This window comes from Notolepis coatsorum (assembly GCF_963971535.1).
Source record: "Notolepis coatsorum genome assembly, chromosome: 5".
Lineage (NCBI taxonomy): Eukaryota > Metazoa > Chordata > Actinopteri > Aulopiformes > Paralepididae > Notolepis > Notolepis coatsorum.
The window spans coordinates 16,063,789-16,082,003 of NC_140169.1; the positions used below are offsets into that span (position 1 = coordinate 16,063,789).

The 18,215-nt window shown below is 44.0% G+C and overlaps 1 protein-coding gene across 1 annotated transcript in view; it reads right to left on the bottom strand.

The window, feature by feature from the left end:
* Nucleotides 1–1,886: 1,886 nt before the first annotated feature.
* The window catches only part of parp4 (poly (ADP-ribose) polymerase family, member 4), a 92,417-nt gene continuing 76,088 nt past the window's right edge, over nucleotides 1,887–18,215 (bottom strand). Inside the window, exons 34-40 of the mRNA XM_084314022.1 lie at nucleotides 18,053–18,133; nucleotides 16,715–17,139; nucleotides 15,914–16,678; nucleotides 13,326–13,599; nucleotides 9,789–9,897; nucleotides 7,570–7,690; nucleotides 1,887–2,366 (exon numbers count right to left, since the gene is read on the bottom strand). Coding sequence (XP_084170148.1) covers nucleotides 2,156–2,366; nucleotides 7,570–7,690; nucleotides 9,789–9,897; nucleotides 13,326–13,599; nucleotides 15,914–16,678; nucleotides 16,715–17,139; nucleotides 18,053–18,133 — 1,986 coding nt within the window. The 3' untranslated portion in view covers nucleotides 1,887–2,155. The remainder of the gene's footprint in view (nucleotides 2,367–7,569; nucleotides 7,691–9,788; nucleotides 9,898–13,325; nucleotides 13,600–15,913; nucleotides 16,679–16,714; nucleotides 17,140–18,052; nucleotides 18,134–18,215) is intronic.

The window sequence follows — 18,215 nt, forward strand, 5'->3', positions numbered from 1 at the left end:
ACCGCTCGACTCGCCGCTCTCCCAGGGCTGGCCGGCCTTGCTTCGATCATGATTCTCCCACACATTGATGACTGTTGTCCACTGTCGCCCCATTATTGACAAAGTCTTTATCCGTTGTTCTTATCTCTTGCAAATCCGGCTGTCATCAACAACCAACAACAACCAACTGTTCCCGTTGTTTTAATCTCTTGCAAATCCGGGTCACGGCACCAACTGTTAGATTGTGATCAAACTGGCCAGTATCACGTCTTCGTCTGTTTGGCTCTCCATCCAATTCCTCTGCGTTGTGTACTTTTAATGGTCCTGACGTCTCCGATACTGGTAGATAAGATCCTTATCTTCCCCCATTAGTGCAATCCATAAACCATAATACTCCTCCACTTCCGTAAGAATTCGACACTTCGACAACGTGAGATACCTTGTGAGGAAAAGCGTTGTTTTATTTCTCTAAACAGAAACCTCATAATCAGATGTTATCAGATGTTATCAAATTGTATCGTCCTTGAAGAGTCTATTCTAATGATCTTTCGGTGTGTTCAGATTGTCCTTTTGTGATTCAGTCCAATAGTGTTCAGGCCTGTTCGTTAGCCTAAGACCATCCTCGTGGTAGCCGAAGCTACTGATGTCGTGGCATTCTTCCTCCCCCCCCCCCCCCCCCTCTCTCGTGATGAGAGGAGAGAAGGTCCTCTGTGTGATCTCAGTCCTACTCGCTCTCGGTCAGATTCTAGTCTGAGTCAGATTCTAGTCTGAGTCAGATTCTAGTCTGCTCAACACCCGGAAACACCGTTCGACTTATAGATGTTCGTCGTCGCAACGACGGCCCCGCCTTCTGGTTGTCATGTGACGTGTTGTCATGACAACTGCGTTTAACCTTTCACACATTAAAATGCAGTTTCATCCACTGTTGCATTAAAGAGGTCACCCCTCTCCTCCTGCTCTGGGCCTACACTCTAATCTCAGATGTTCTTCTAAGGAATTCATAACAAAACCCTCGCTGACGCGGCCTGTGCCTGTGAAATCACTGGTTCCACCACCGTCACCGTCTTCCATGCACATTTCGATCTACCATTTTAGCTGTGGTCATCTCTCCCCAATCTATACATCACATACATTGAAAAAGCACCGTTTTCTCTCAATATCTATACTATATCTATACCTGTACATATCCCTTACCTACTCTTACTAGTTATACTGCTGGCCAGTATGACTTATCATAGTGTCTTTATACCTGTATCACTGTAAATAATAATACTTCAACACTGTACAGACATCTGATTATTACTCAGTAGTACTCAATTCTACATTGTATATTACTATTGCACTTTACTGTTACATTTGCACTCTGGTTAGATGCCAAACTTTTTTTCGTTGTACTGTACTTGTGCTGTATGATGACAATACATTTTAATCTAATCTAATCCAGTATGAAGCACAGCATGGACTATGGTGAGAGAGGACTCTTACCCTTTGTCAACACCAGCGATGAGTATGAAATTCTTAATTTACCCTTCAATAATTTGACTCATTATAATCTGAAATGCAAAACTGGTCCTGGTTTCAGGGAAGGGAAACTATTCTGAGCTTTCTGATTGGAACATGAGTGGGAGGGGTTTGATGATATTTTACCTGTATACACCTTTGGTGAATCGGTACCAAACATAACATTTATTAGTTCATGCATTGCACTGTGGTTTATATTGGAGACTGAATTGAATGTAGTTGGTGCATACATTCTCAATGAACCTATCTGAAACCCCACACTCTTTTCTTGATCCTCCAATCACAGCTGTTGCTTTCCTCAGACAAACAAACTAATAGTTGTGAATGGAGGATCAAGAAAAAAGCTTGAAATGGGTCAATTAGATCAACGATGAAGACACTAGAAGTCGATTAAAACAATTTTATTGTACTTAAACAATATGATTACAAAGACATATGTTAATATTTACTGATGGTGGCATGCCAAGATGGTGAACACAGCATGAAACAGAAAATAATCAAAGTTAAATGGATATAATAATGATGTAGCCGCACCCATCAAACCAACCTTTTAACAAACCAGATTTAAGACTACATACACGGTCTACATTCAACAAAATCAGACCGAAACCGATGGTCTGCTGATATCGGTACATCCTTGTACATGGTTTGCACCTTAGCCTACTAATCCACCCTTCCACAGGGTCAGACTTCTCAGGGGAGAGAAGGGGGGAATGTCGTCGTACCCCAGGAGTTGCCGCGTGGAGGATTCCCAGTCCCAGCCGAACTCCAGCCTGCTGCAGACACAGGGGTACTGCCGGTCGGCCCAGTGCACCCAGTCCACCGCCCTCTTCACCGCCTCCCAGCGGCTAGTCGGAGACGGGGGCCTGGAAAGATGCAACAGGTGCAAAGACGGTTACAACAGGGTATCTGCAGGTTTAGCCCAGTCAGATTTAAGGCTTTTTAAGACTTTTTAATGCCACTCAGAATTAAATTTAATACCAATTTCACAATAACAAAATGGCAAAAATCATGCAACGACACCAATTAGTTTAAGTTTAGGGACACGTTGGTCCAAAGATGTTTATTAAAAAATAACTTGGAAACTTAAAAATCTTGAACTTAAAGGAGTAACTGGATTGGATGAATTTCAACAAAGGGGTGACCAAACATAAATAGCAAATATAGCTATACAAAATATACCAGGGGCCAAGCAGCAAGTGCAACAGCCACATTTCCGTCAGAACACATACTACCATAGGACTGATACCTGTAAGAACACATGATTATCACCATAGGACTGATACCTGTCAGAACACATAACTATTACCACCCTCCCCAGGGTATCAAAAAAGTCAACCAACAAACTAGATTCTTGTGCCGGATCTCCTCTCTGGTAAACAAGAATACCCTGAAGACTCTAACAGGAGCACTCATTCAAGGGTACTACGACTATGCTTGCACCTCATGGTACCAAAGCACCTCAAAGGCCCTAAAAACAAGATTACAAACATCACAAAACAAACTGGTCAGACTACTGCTTAACCTCACTCCTAAAACCCACTTTACCCCTGCCCACATTCAAAACCGCTCTTAAAGAGCACCTACGGGAGGCTGCAATTAGAAACTGAGCACCGTAAATGTCCAACGCCCCCCCCCCCCCCCCCCCCTAATGTACAGTCTCCTCCCCATCATATGTATATATTTTCTGTTAGGATCTCTGGGTAACAGTACTGTATATTTGCATATGTCACAAATGTAACAGTACAGTTACTATGAATTGAAAATGGGGGACCCTGATGTAAACAAGACGAAAGTCTCTCTGGTCTGCATCCCCTTAACAATTGTGTGTATTGATCTGTTATCTGTTAATAAAGTTTTTCATTTATTCATCCAGTCGTTTTGTTTTTGTGGTTTGGTTGAATGAATGAAAACTTTGTTTAACAGATTGCAGAATGGGTACAATACAGTACGGCTCAATACACACAATTGTTAAGATGATGCAGACCAGAGAAAGACTTTAGTCTTGTTTACATCAGGGTCCCCCATTTTCAATTCATAGTGACATTTATGACACTCAACATACATGACATTTATGGCATAGGGACATACAGGTATATAGTACTGTTACATTTGTGACATATAAGATATGCAAATATACAGTACTGTTACCCATAGATCCTAACATACATATGATGGGAGGATACTGTACATTAGGAGGGGGTGGGTGGGAGGAAAAAATACATAGTGGGTGACTCTCATCGAACATAAACACAAACGTGTCCTTGTTTACATCCGTGAATAGATTATTTTCAAGTTAAGACCTCAGCTTCAAGTGTTGGCGTGGAGCCGCATGTTATCCAGACTTCTGTTGGTGCAGATGTTATAGTCCTACCTGAGATGGCGGGGCCGAAAAGAAATTCGAAATAGTAGTTTGCAGGCGCCGTTTTTGCAGAGGTACGCTTAGCGCTGCTCAGCATGTGCGACTCGACTGCTCTTTTTTTGTTGTTGCAGCAGGCCTCGTAATGGTCTTTGACTGGGACCAACCATGGCGCAAACAGTGGATTGTCGAGCCAGTTCTCGTTAAATTGGCACTTTCCCATATTAACGAGTGCAAATGCTAAACTAAACGTAACGTTATCGCTTCCGCTTCGCCTTGCTAACGTTAGCTAGACTCCACTGAAATTGTTCCCGGCCAACATAAGGACCCGTGTTGGTTCCGCCCCATTCCGGTCTGCGTGATGCTACAACGCGGTCAATAAAAACTCCCGACTTTATCTCCCGTTAACCGTACTTCCCCAGATTTCATAATAAAACATGACATGGCATTTTATCTTTCCTTTCTATGGCATTTTTAAGACCTCTGAAAATGGATTTAAGACATTTTAAGACAAACTAAGGCCTTAATTATTGATAAACCAATTTAAGACTTTTTAAGACTTTTTAAGGATCCGCGGACACCCTGTACAAAGACGGTTACAAAGACGGTTACAAAGACGGTTACAAAGACGATTACAAAGACGGTTCCGAAGACGGTTACGAAGACTGTTACAAAGACGGTTACAAAGACGGTTACAAAGACTGTTACAAAGACGGTTACAAAGACGGTTAAAAAGACTGTTACAAAGACGGTTACAAAGACGGTTACAAAGACGGTTACAAAGACGGTTACAAAGACTGTTACAAAGACGGTTACAAAGACGGTTACAAAGACTGTTACAAAGACGGTTACAAAGACGGTTACAAAGACGGTTACAAAGACGGTTACAAAGACTGTTACAAAGACGGTTACAAAGATGGTTACAAAGACGGTTACAAAGACGGTTACAAAGACGGTTACAAAGACGGTTACAAATACTGTTACAAAGACGGTTACAAAGATGGTTACAAAGACGGTTACAAAGACGGTTACAAAGACGGTTACAAAGACTGTTACAAAGACTGTTACAAAGACGGTTACAAAGACTGTTACAAAGGCTGTTACAAAGACTGTTACAAAGACTGTTACAAAGACGGTTACAAAGACGGTTACAAAGATGGTTACAAAGACGGTTACAAAGACGGTTACAAAGACTGTTACAAAGACGGTTACAAAGACGGTTACAAAGACAGTTACACAAGGCCGGTGTTTCCCCCTGCAATCTCTTTCTTGGAAATGACATAAAAGGCTTTTGAAACAGCATTTAGAGACCATGTGAGATTACTATGACTATGAGAAGATTAGGTTCATGATAAGTAATCACTGTAGGTCAGGATCCCACCGTGACGCTGAACACAGTTGTAACGCCAGGTCTGGGGAGTCACGCGATCAGGACGCTTTGCCAACGCTCTCTACTATAGGGACATTCTCAAGGTAGCAGGGTTCATACGGTTCCACTCATTCAATTGGTCTGCAATTTGACAGGAGCACAGTTTAATTAATTAATAAATTAATTATCATTGCATTTATATAGCGCTTTTCTCTAGACTATCCCCCTTCACCACCACAGTGTAGCACCCAACCTTGGGCTACGCAGGCTCAATGGCTGCCATACACTGGCACCAGGCACACATCACACTACACAATGGCTGAACGGCTCAGGAGACAGGGATTGATATCAGCTAATTAAGGGGGGGAGGGATGATTAGGTGGCCTTGATGTCAGAGACCTGATTGGGAATTTGGCCAGGAATGTCGGGGAACCCACTACTCTGTACGATAGGTGCCCTGGGTTCTTTAACGACCAAATTCAGTCAGGACCTCGGTTTAACATCTCATCCGAAGGATGGCACTTGCAGCTGTACAGTATCCCTATCACCGTAATAGGGGCATTGTTACTGACAAGTACATAGAACAGAGTGCTCCCAGATGGACAACAACACCACTTTCAGCCTTGACCGGGGCTCAAACCGGTGATCTTTCAATCATGGGTCCGGAGCTCTACCCATGTAGCCAGGCTGCCGGACACTTGAGCATAATTGAATGAGATTTGAGATTTGAAATGTGAGATCATTAAGAAAGAAGTCATAATACTTAATGGCACCAAGTCCTGAACGTCCAGTTTAGATGTCAAGCTTAGTCTCAACGCTGCAGCAGCCGAGAGGACAGCATTACCAAATCACAATAGTGAAGATGAGACACAATACAGATACAGACAGAATGCAGACAGAAGACAGACAGATGACACACAGAAGACAGACAGGAGACAGACAGGAGACACCCAGAAGACACCCAGAAGACAGACAGATGACACCCAGAAGACACACAGAAGACACCCAGAAGACACACAGAAGACAGACAGGAGACACACAGAAGACACCCAGAAGACACACAGAAGACAGACAGGAGACACACAGAAGACACCCAGAAGACACACAGAAGACAGACAGGAGACACACAGAAGACACCCAGAAGACACACAGAAGACAGACAGGAGACACACAGAAGACACCCAGAAGACACACAGAAGACAGACAGGAGACACACAGAAGACACACAGAAGACAGACAGGAGACACCCAGAAGACACCCAGAAGACACACAGAAGACAGACAGGAGACACCCAGAAGACACACAGAAGACAGACAGGAGACACCCAGAAGAAACCCAGAAGACAGACAGATGACACACAGAATGCAGACAGAATACACTACTGGGACTGCATTCTCATGATTAGTAGTTTTTGTGTTTTGGATGTGAATGTCCATAGCGGTCAATGAAAACTGTCAGACTTGTTACTATTTTTTTTAATCTACTTTTTCTCCTCCTTTTTTCCGTATTTTTCTCCCATCCCAATTTAGTTGTTATGCCAATTCCCTTCCTGGTCGTTGCGCGCTTTTGCCCCCTACTGTCGGCCTGGGGAGGGAGAAGACTACCACATGTCTTCCTCCGATACATGTGGAGTCAGCCAGCCGCTTCTTTTCACCTGACAGCGAGGACTCTCACCGGGGGAGTGTAACGCGTGGGAGGATCACACTATCTCCCCCAGATCCCTTCCCCGCTGAACAGGCGCCCCGACCGACCAGGGTCGTGACGCGTGACGCGTGTGTTTACAACGACCAGGACACATACCCCGCCGGCTTCCCACCCGCTAACACTGCCAATTGTGTTAGTAGGGACGACTGACCAAGCCGGAGGTACCGCTGACAGCTGGAGACTTGTTACTCTTGTAACTGATCCAGGATCAGCAAAGCTTATTGTGGGTGTAGTTGTATGTAATTGAAATGAGTAAACTGAGTCAAATTAGTCTTTCATATATTAATTTACAATATAAAACATTTACATAAACAAACATTTTGTTTAAAGGAAGACTCTGTAATGCTGTTAAACAGCGACCTACAGGCAAAAGAGGCCTGCTTGGTATTGCACTTTGTTTGCTAGTTTTGTTTTGGTCTAATCATGTGTGGGTTGGATTTCAGTGGGTATCGGGGGAGGGGCTGTTATTGCAGGCCATTACTATCATAGTAATTGTCATTGATGTGAAAGTGACTTAGGCTGATATTTGCAGCTGAATACTAAGTACTTTAACAGTTCATCAGTAAAGACATGCACACAGAGACACACAAATGCACACACACACACGCACATGCACACACACACTATGTAGTCCAACCTGTGGTCCAGGTGGAACAGAGTGAGCAGCAGCTCTCCTTCCTGCAGCTTCTCCAGCCTCATCAGCTGCAGAACCAGCAGAGTCATCAGCAGCCTCACGATGTCTGTATGGGCCCTGAGACCTGGAACACACACACACACACACACACGCACACACACACACACACACACACACACACACACACACGCACACATACGCACACACACACACACGCACGCACACACACACGCACGCACGCACGCACGCACACACACACACACACACACACACACACACACACACACACACACACACACACACACACACACACACACACACACACACACACACACACACACACACACACACACACACACACACACACACACACACACACACAATTACCATCACAAGAATAAACTTCAATATACAGTAACATTCAAATGACTTATCTATGTCCAGATGAATTACAAACAAGCCAGGGATGTAAACACTGTAAATGCAGTCAGATATTCAGAAATCCCGCCATAATGCCACAATGGAAAACCTCCTTTTGCCTCCAATCTGCCAGCTTTGGGTTGTTCACACTAAACCAAGCAAAGAAGGCATAATAGTGTCATTGTGTGTGGACACGTGTGGTTTTGAAATAGGTCTCCAAAGGCACATGCATGCAATGAAAAATAATGATCAATTGCACATCCATATGAGTTAAGTGAGTGAAAATGTAGCTGGTAACGGAGCAGCCGAGATACGAGAGACATAGTGAGTCTTTTCTTTTCTCTCAATGCACAACTTTCCAAAAATGATTACTAATATTTCTGGGGGTCCAAATGACGATACAAGGCAGTCATACAAGTCGTTTTTTATGGTGAATGCGATGATGGTATCCATTGCCGGGAAGTGCATTTTTTTCGGCACAGAGAGACCCAAAAAGCAACTTTTTCTTTGCTGAATTCTACCCGCATTTGGTGGTGGCAGTGGTAATGTCAAGCCCCGCAGTGCTTGAAGAGGAAAATAGGATGCTATGTGTGGGGTCCACCACCGCTTCACTATCGGTTACGATTTGGAATATCTTCTAGTGCAGGGGTAGGCAACCCTACATAGGCACGCAGGGGCATTTGCATAGGCACAGGGGGCAGCATTAAAAAAAAAAAAAAATTGATTTTTTTTCTTTTTTTTGAAATATTATAGTGAACTATTTTGCACTGTTGTCGCATTTATCTTGTTGAAATCCTCCCACAGGTTCTTTTTACTACCACATATTTAATTGAGACCCTTTATTTGTTTATTATTTCAATTTAGCTGGAAATACATTGCTACATCATTCAGTAACATTTGCAGAGCCTTATAACAAAAACATTATTATGGTCAACATTGTGACCAGTGGGATTAATCAACACATTTTATTATTTATTTTTCTATTTCATTGAACATTGCACATGTTAAAAGCCATTTTTTTTACTCAAAATGTGAGTATTACCAAGTCAACTTGTGTTCTTAAAACAATGACAATAAACATAGTTTTATTAGGTTGAAATAATGTGGTTGTGTACTTATTTTTCTGTTAACTTATTATGGATTGAAAACTGAAAACCTTAATGCACAGTTACTGAACTCAATATTTTTAAGTGCTGGTAACTTATTATTATTAATTTCTTTACAGTGTAGTCTTGCGATCAATCAAAACTTATTTACACAATATACCTCACATTCACCCTCCATTCACATCCTGGTGTTCTCCTGGTGTTCTCCATTAGGCCTGTAGGTGGAGCTATGACAGCACACGTACAGTACATACACCGATGGTGTGTGATGTGTCCAAAAATGAATGGGCAAATGTGAGTGGAATGGTCGCACTGTATGCAGCTGTTTGTCTGCATTGCATTCCCCCCCCCACTCAGATTTAGGGTTGATACAACCATCATAATAATATTGTTAATAATAACAATAACAATAATGATGTAATAATGTAAAAATTATCATCAAAAAGACCTGATTATGAGAAAAAAAAATTACGATGCATGGAATATTGTTGAGGCACACTAGTTACAACTATATTTCAAACAGGCACTCCATGTCAAAAAGGTTGCTGACCCCTGTTCTAGTGCATGCCATTACCCTGCCCTCTTTAAATGTTATTTCACAAACCCTACTGTCCCAAATGCCTCCCAAATGCCATGCATTTCCTCACATGTAGCCTCTTATTATTATTATAATAAAGAGAGAAAGAGAGAGAGAACCTAGAGAGCAGATGCCCTTGTTTTTCAGGAAGTCATCGTTGAAGGAAGACATGCTCACTATTCCTCCCAGGAAAGGATCAAGCTCAACAGTACACTCCCAGTAGCCCTCCTGAAACACAAGTATTACACGAGTATCATATCCCAAGCAATACGAGAATAGAGACAAAACATATACTGTAGGGCTGTCCTCACAAATTCCAAGTCCACTAATACCGTAATTTTCGGACTATAAGCCGCGGCTTTTTCCCCCATTTTTCGACCCTGCGGCTTATATAACGCTGCGGCTAATCTATGGATCTTTACAGCTACTGGGCACGCTCCCTCAGCTCTGTGACCGTCAGATCATACTCCTAAATCTGCTGCAGCAGTGCACGCCTTGCCCCTCCTCCTCCCCCTCACAGACCCACGTCAACAAACCATTACGGCAAGAGTCTAGTGTATGAGCAGCTCAGAGCTCCTCTTTCAACATAACTGAAGCATTAAACAAAATGACCCAGTCAACAAACTATTCACTTTAGTTTATTAATGCATGAGGCGTTGTCTAATGTTATCTAGCTACTGATGGCTCCTGATATCACCAGTTTGGCATTCGATTTCGCAGGTGCTGGCTAACTGGCTATCGTTCTGTGAGCTGGCGTTGGTACCTGGCTGGCTAACTAGCGTGGTTATCGTTCTGTGAGCTGGCGTTAGTACCTAGCTGGTGCTGGCTAACTAGCGTGGCTATCGTTCTGTGAGCTGGCATTAGTACCTGGCTGGTGCTGGCTAACTAGCGTGGCTATCGTTCTGTGAGCTGGCATTAGTACCTGGCTGGTGCTGGCTAACTAGCGTGGCTATCGTTCTGTGAGCTGGCGTTAGTACCTAGCTGGCTAACTAGCGTGGCTATCGTTCTGTGAGCTGGCGTTAGTACCTAGCTGGCTAACTGGCGTGGCTATCGTTCTGTGAGCTGGCGTTAGTACCTAGCTGGCTAACTAGCGTGGCTATCGTTCTGTGAGCTGGCGTTAGTACCTGGCTGGCTAACTAGCGTGGCTATCATTCTGTGAGCTGGCGTTAGTACCTGGCTGGCTAACTGGCGTGGCTATCGTTCTGTGAGCTGGCGTTAGTACCTGGCTGGCTAACTAGCGTGGCTATCGTTCTGTGAGCTGGAGTTGGTACCTGGCTGACTAACTAGCGTGGCTATCATTCTGTGAGCTGGCGTTGGTACCTGGCTGGCGCTAACTAGCGTGGCTATCGTTCTGTGAGCTGGCGTTAGTACCTGGCTGGCTAACTAGCGTGGCTATCGTTCTGTGAGCTGGCGTTAGTACCTGGCTGGCTAACTAGCGTGGCTATCGTTCTGTGAGCTGGCATTAGTACCTGGCTGGCTAACTAGCGTGGCTATCGTTCTGTGAGCTGGCGTTAGTACCTGGCTGGCTAACTAGCGTGGCTATCGTTCTGTGAGCTGGCGTTGGTACCTGGCTGGCTAACTAGCGTGGCTATTGATTGATTGATTGAAAACTTTATTAACAGACTACAGAATGGGTACAGTACAGCTCAATACATACAATTGTTAAGGGGATGCAGACCAGAGAAAGACTTTCATCATCGATTTCGCAGGTGCTGGCTAACTGGCTATCGTTCTGTGAGCTGGCGTTGGTACCTGGCTGGCTAACTAGCGTGGCTATCGTTCTGTGAGCTGGCATTAGTACCTGGCTGGTGCTGGCTAACTAGCGTGGCTATCGTTCTGTGAGCTGGCGTTGGTACCTGGCTGGCGCTAACTAGCGTGGCTATCGTTCTGTGAGCTGGCGTTAGTACCTGGCTGGCTAACTAGCGTGGCTATCGTTCTGTGAGCTGGCGTTAGTACCTGGCTGGCTAACTAGCGTGGCTATCGTTCTGTGAGCTGGCATTAGTACCTGGCTGGCTAACTAGCGTGGCTATCGTTCTGTGAGCTGGCGTTAGTACCTGGCTGGCTAACTAGCGTGACTATCGTTCTGTGAGCTGGCGTTGGTACCTGGCTGGCTAACTAGCGTGGCTATTGATTGATTGATTGATTGATTGATTGAAAACTTTATTAACAGACTACAGAATGGGTACAGTACAGCTCAATACATACAATTGTTAAGGGGATGCAGACCAGAGAAAGACTTTCATCTTGTTTACATCAGGGTCCCCCATTTTCAATTCATCATAACATATATGACATACATGACATACAGATAGACAGTACTGCTACATCTATACATTTATGACATACCAGATTTGCAAATACAGTACTGTTTGTGATATGAAATGAGTCGAGAAAAGAGAGTATATACATTTGACGTAGAAACTGTACATTGGAGGAGGTTGGGTAGGTGGGGTGGGGTTGGGGGGGACTGTACATTGGAGGTGGTTGGGTGGGGGGGGGTTGGGTAGGAGGGGTGGGTGGGTGGGGGACACTGTACAACTGTACTATCGTTCTGTGAGCTGGCGTTGGTACCTGGCTGGCTAACTAGCGTGGCTATCATTCTGTGAGCTGGCGTTGGTACCTGGCTGGCTAACTAGTGTGGCTATCGTTCTGTGAGCTGGCGTTAGTACCTAGCTGGCGCTGGCTACCTAGCGTGGCTATCGTTCTGTGAGCTGGCGTTGGTACCTGGCTGGCTAACTAGCGTGGCTATCGTTCTGTGAGCTAGCGTTAGTACCTAGCTACCGTTACTGTTTAAACAAAAATGTTAATAAATGGGAGCTTCCTCAAACAACCATCTCTTTCCCGACAATCCCCTCTGTGCATGAACCCTTACATATGGTAATTAAACATTAAAACACCTGCGGCTTATAGTCCAGTGCGGTTTATATATGTACACATCATTCAATTTAGCTGCTGCGGTTTATATTCAGGTGCGGCTTATAGAGCGAAAATTACGGTACTTGATTTGTTTATTTCATAGACAAATCTGTAACATTTTTGTTTCTCACATGCAATAATGCAGAAGGTGCCTCATTAAATCTTGTGTTTACCAGATATGTCCCTATGCCATAAATGTCATGTATGTTGTGTATGTCATAAATGTCACTATGAATTGAAAATGGGGGACCCTGATGTAAACAAGACAAACATCTTTCTCTGGTCTGCATCCCCTTAACAATTGTGTGTATTGAGCCGTACTGTATTGTACCCATTCTGCAATCTGTTAAATTTTCATTCATTCATATGTACTTATAATATTTCTGAAAATGTATTCAGCATGGTGAAAAAGCATGAAAACCATGATCATTTCATGGTGATGTAATTAACACAACACACGGATTCAATGTCCCCGATGACACCACTGGTGGCCATAATATGAATATTATTCAAACCCATTTACTCTCAATAACTGTCAAACTAAATTAATGTTTCAAGTTTTTGGATGTGTGTGAGATTATTTGCAAAATAAATCAGCATTGTTTTTTGGTGAAGTGCCCCTTTAATAATACTTAATCAATTAATCAATTCATACATTTAATTTATTTTTTATTTGGAGCGCGTGTCAGTTCGGAACGGGCCAATTGATGATTATTTAATTAAATGTTAAGATAACTTACTGAATGCTGCAGTTGGAAGATCTCTCTCCATTTCCACTGTGAGTCTTTGAGTACTTTGTGGAAAGATAATGAATCTGACTCAGATTCTGATGAATCTGATTCTGATGAATCTGATTCTGATGAATCTGATGTCATTTGCATTCCTCCTCCTCCGCTCCTTCCTCGTCCTCCTCCTCTACTCCTTCCTCCTCCTCCTCTTCCTCCTCCTCCACTCCTTCCTCCTCCTCCAGCCCCTTCTTCTCTTCTTATTTGTTTTGCTCTGCCCATTCCATCTCTGAAACAAGACCATTGATTGATTGATTGATTGATTGATTGATTGGTTGATTGATTGATTGATTGATTGAAAACTGTATTAACAGATTGCAGAATGGGTACAATACAGTACGGCTCAATACACACAATTGTTAAGGGGATGCAGACCAGAGAAAGACTTTCATCTTGTTTACATCAGGGTCCCCCATTTTCAATTCATAATGACATTTATGACATACACAACATACAGATATATATCATGACATTCATGACATACATGACATACAGATATACAGTACTGTTACATTTATGACATACAAGATAATAATAATGGGTCTAATAATAATGGGTCTCATTCCCGAAAAATTTTCAAAGATATATTCTGGAAGACTTATCTTGGAACCACTGAGACATAATCTATGACAAGTACACTCTGAGTCCTGAACGTGCTGGTAATATGTCTTAAGTGGCTGAAAAGGTTGCACAAATTATATGATCTGATATCTGTTTGGAGAATGGCATTCTGTCTTAAACTCGAAAGCGCGTTCCCGTTCAGCTCATTTGCATACAAAACAACGCCTCCATATCTCCTTATAAGGCAACTGGTGACGCAGCTGTGTGAAATGGAATGGCGGAAGTGCTTTGCGAGTCTTGCGAGCCGCGTGATTACGAAACCTAGCGTCAGTCAGTGCCAATCAGAGAGCGTCTCCGAGAAATGCGGCTAGGTTTCGTAATCACGCTTGCGCCCATCAAAACTACATTAGATTAATGTATTGACATCATATACAGCTTGCGGTACACACCTGCCGCAGCGCACACACACACGCGCGCGCGCAGTACTGTATATGAATGAATGAATGACATATAATATATATAGCCTACGGCGGGCGTATTGAATGAACGCAGTATGGCTTATTATTCCATAATTAAGCCTATAGGCTACTGTTCATTCGTAGGCGCACACAAGACTTTTTATGGAATATTAATGCAGTCTATTTCCACCGATTAGCTTTAGTTCTTATTTATTTATCCACTGTCATTTCAGTGTTGGTGTATAGGCTATATAGTGTATTTCAATATAAGTTTAATTGATTAATGATATATTCGAAGGAATGCAGGTTTATAGCTATATCAACCCCCTCCAATGTACAGTAAATGACCAAGTATGGTTTTGTCAATATTCCAATGTACAGTTTTGCTTGTACAGTGTAAGTCTATCCCCCACCCACCCCTCCTACCCAACCTCCTCCAACAGTTTCTACGTCAAATGTACTCTCTTTTCTGGACTCTTTTTGTATCACAAACAGTAGCCTACTGTATTTGCAAATCTGGTATGTCATAAATGTATAGATGTAGCAGTACTGTCTATCTGTGTCGTGTGTGTCATATATGTTATGATGAATTGAAAATGGGGGACCCTGATGTAAACAAGACGAAATTCTTTCTCTGGTCTGCATCCCCTTGTGTAATTGAGCTGTACTGTACTGTACCCATTCTGCAATCTGTTAATAAAGTTTTCAATCAATCAATCAATCAAACAAAGGTCTGTCCCATTGTATACCAATCAATGGGATACATTGCATGTTGACCTGCATTCTTTCAAATGTATATAATTAATCATTAAAACAGATGTGTAACAAATAAGAAATACAAATTCCACAGAAGGCATTAAATTATTATTATTTTCAATCATTTCACAATAATTGCATAATTGTGTTTGAATATCTGAGTAATTAAAGTAATTATACATTTGTCCAAAATAGCTGGTTCAGATATGGTTAAGCAGCTGCCCTGTGATCAGATGAATCCATATTATTTATTTTTCCGACATCAAATGCATAATTTCTTATCGTACAAATATTGTCCTTTAATTTAATTATGATTAAGTTATTAATTCCAAGGAGGCCTGTAGCGTTGACGTGAAGGAATCACTATGAGAACACAGTCTGTCAAGTTATAATAACATTTTAAATTAGTCAATCAATCATGAGATTTGATCGTGGGCTGAGAGCATATTTAAGTGTGCTCCTCAGCACTCTTAAATCTGCTCTCAGCCACGATCAAATAAGATCTCAGGAAAGTTTGGGGACTCCCACTCCCAGCCCTAATATGTCTTAAATGGGCCGAAATCTGGCTTAGACGAAATATTTTGTCGTAACTTCGTTTGGGAATGAGACCCAATGATTATCACATAATAACACAATCTGTTCGAGAGAAAAAAGGGAAAACAAAAGCATAATGAAGAGACAAACTGTCTCTTTTTCTCTTGCGTGTTTGCACACACATGGACGCACACACACACACACACACACATATATATATAATCATAGACTCACTCTCTAGAGGTGAACCTTGGAGTTGACAGCGAACGCCCTTGAGGTGACGGCACACCCCACCCGTCCATGTGCTGTTGAAGTGCAGGTACATCTGTAGATGGAAGGTTGTTGGACCTGCTGGCGCCCCCTAGTATCCCTACAGATTCATCCGCAGCTCTGGACATTCCTCTGGATCCAAACAGGGAGTCTGAAGCCTGATTCATCACACCAGACCTTGGCGCAGAAGGTAGACAGGACATCTTTAAATGTGCAGGAGCCTTGATATGAGGGGACGGCGCAGGAGATGGAGTGCACCGAGCGGGAAAGCTGCAGGGAACCCTCATGTGTTGGGGAGGATGAGCCCCAGGAGGGGGAGGAGCCCCCATGTGTTGGGGAGGAGCCCCCATGTGTTGAGGAGGAGGGGGAGGAGCCCCAGGAGGGGGAGTAGGGGGAGGAGCCCCCATGTGTTGAGGAGGAGGGGGAGGAGCCCCAGGAGGAGGAGGAGCCCCCATGTGTTGGGGGCTCCTCCCCCTCCCCCTCCTCCCCAAGCTGCAGGGAACCCTCATGTGTTGGGGAGGATGAGCCCCAGGAGGGGGAGGAGCCCCCATGTGTTGGGGAGGAGGGGGAGGAGCCCCCATGTGTTGAGGAGGAGGGGGAGGAGCCCCAGGAGGGGGAGTAGGGGGAGGAGCCCCCATGTGTTGAGGAGGAGGGGGAGGAGCCCCAGGAGGAGGAGGAGCCCCCATGTGTTGGGGGCTCCTCCCCCTCCCCGGCCTCCCCCTCTTCCTCCTCCCCATGTGTTGGGGGGGAGGGGGAGGAGCCCACATGTGTTGGGGAGGAGGGGGAGGAGCCCCAGGAGGAGGAGGAGCCCCCATGTGTTGGGGGCTCCTCCCCCTCCCCCTCCTCCCCATGTGTTGGGGGGGAGGGGGAGGAGCCCACATGTGTTGGGGAGGAGGGGGAGGACATGCAGCAGAGAAACTGCCCAACGAACGAATAAGAGAAAGGGACTTTGACGCTCCTGGACGAATCCTGAGAAGAGGGAGACGTGGAGGTGGAGGAGGGGAAGGGAAACGGCCAGAAGAAGGCCTTGATGCACGCAAAAGACGAGGAGGAGGAGGAGGAGGAGCTGCATTTAATGAGAGATTTGTGGGAGACTGCATCTCGTCATCCTCCAGCACTGTGTATTTCAGTGCCATGCCCTCCTCTGCCTCATTCTGTAGAGACTCCGAGCAGAATACAATAGAGCGCTGCTGAGAGAAGAGAGTGAAGAATGTGTGATGATTCAATACGACAGCGTATCAATTCTGTTTCTTTAGGCAACTAATGCATCATAAAATATTACACTTTGACCAAGGTTTGATTCAATTAGATTAGGTTTGATTCATTTTGATATTTCAGTTTATAAGTGTTTATATTGTACAACAGGGACGTGCATTTGAAGGGGCTATTGTTCTAACCTGGAAAAATGTCACCCCCCCTTATATATAAAAGTATATAAGTATAAAATATTTTCTCAACTCAAAAGGGCACTTTAGCGTGACACGCTTGAGTGTTTATATTCATATCCATATACTATAGTAGGATGTTCACTTCTGTATAATGTTCTGTACTTGTACTTGTACTTGAGATACTGCCTCCTGTTGTACTTGAGATACTGCCTCCTGTTGACCCTATTAGATTATCTTAAAGGGAAGGGCTAATAGTACACTAATAAGACTGGTTGATCATGATAGCTAAATGACTACACCTGTTTTTCCCTATAGCAGCTCAGTGGTGGACACCATCGTTTTGATCTCCCGACCACTCAGGTTGGCAGGAAGAGTGGCCTATATACATTTGTTCAAAGCTCAAACATGAACTGTAAGATGTGCATAAAAGATTCACAATGTCATATTTACAATGCTCGCTCGCTCACACACACGCACGCACGCACGCACGCACGCACGCACGCACGCACGCACGCACGCACGCACGCACGCACGCACGCACACACACACACACACACACACACACACACACACACACACACACACACACACACACACACACACACACACACACACACACACACACACACACACACACACACACACACACACACACACACACACACACACACACACACACACACACACACACACACACACACACACATACACACACCTCATGGTCAGCTTCGTTGGCATCCAGGCTTCCATCCTCATAATCCCTGATGACTGCCCTCGCTCTGAGTTTATGAAGGGACTGAACATGGATACACATCATCATCATCATCATCATTGTCATGTAACAATGCTAGCTAGTGTGTGAGTTCCTTATGGTGTGG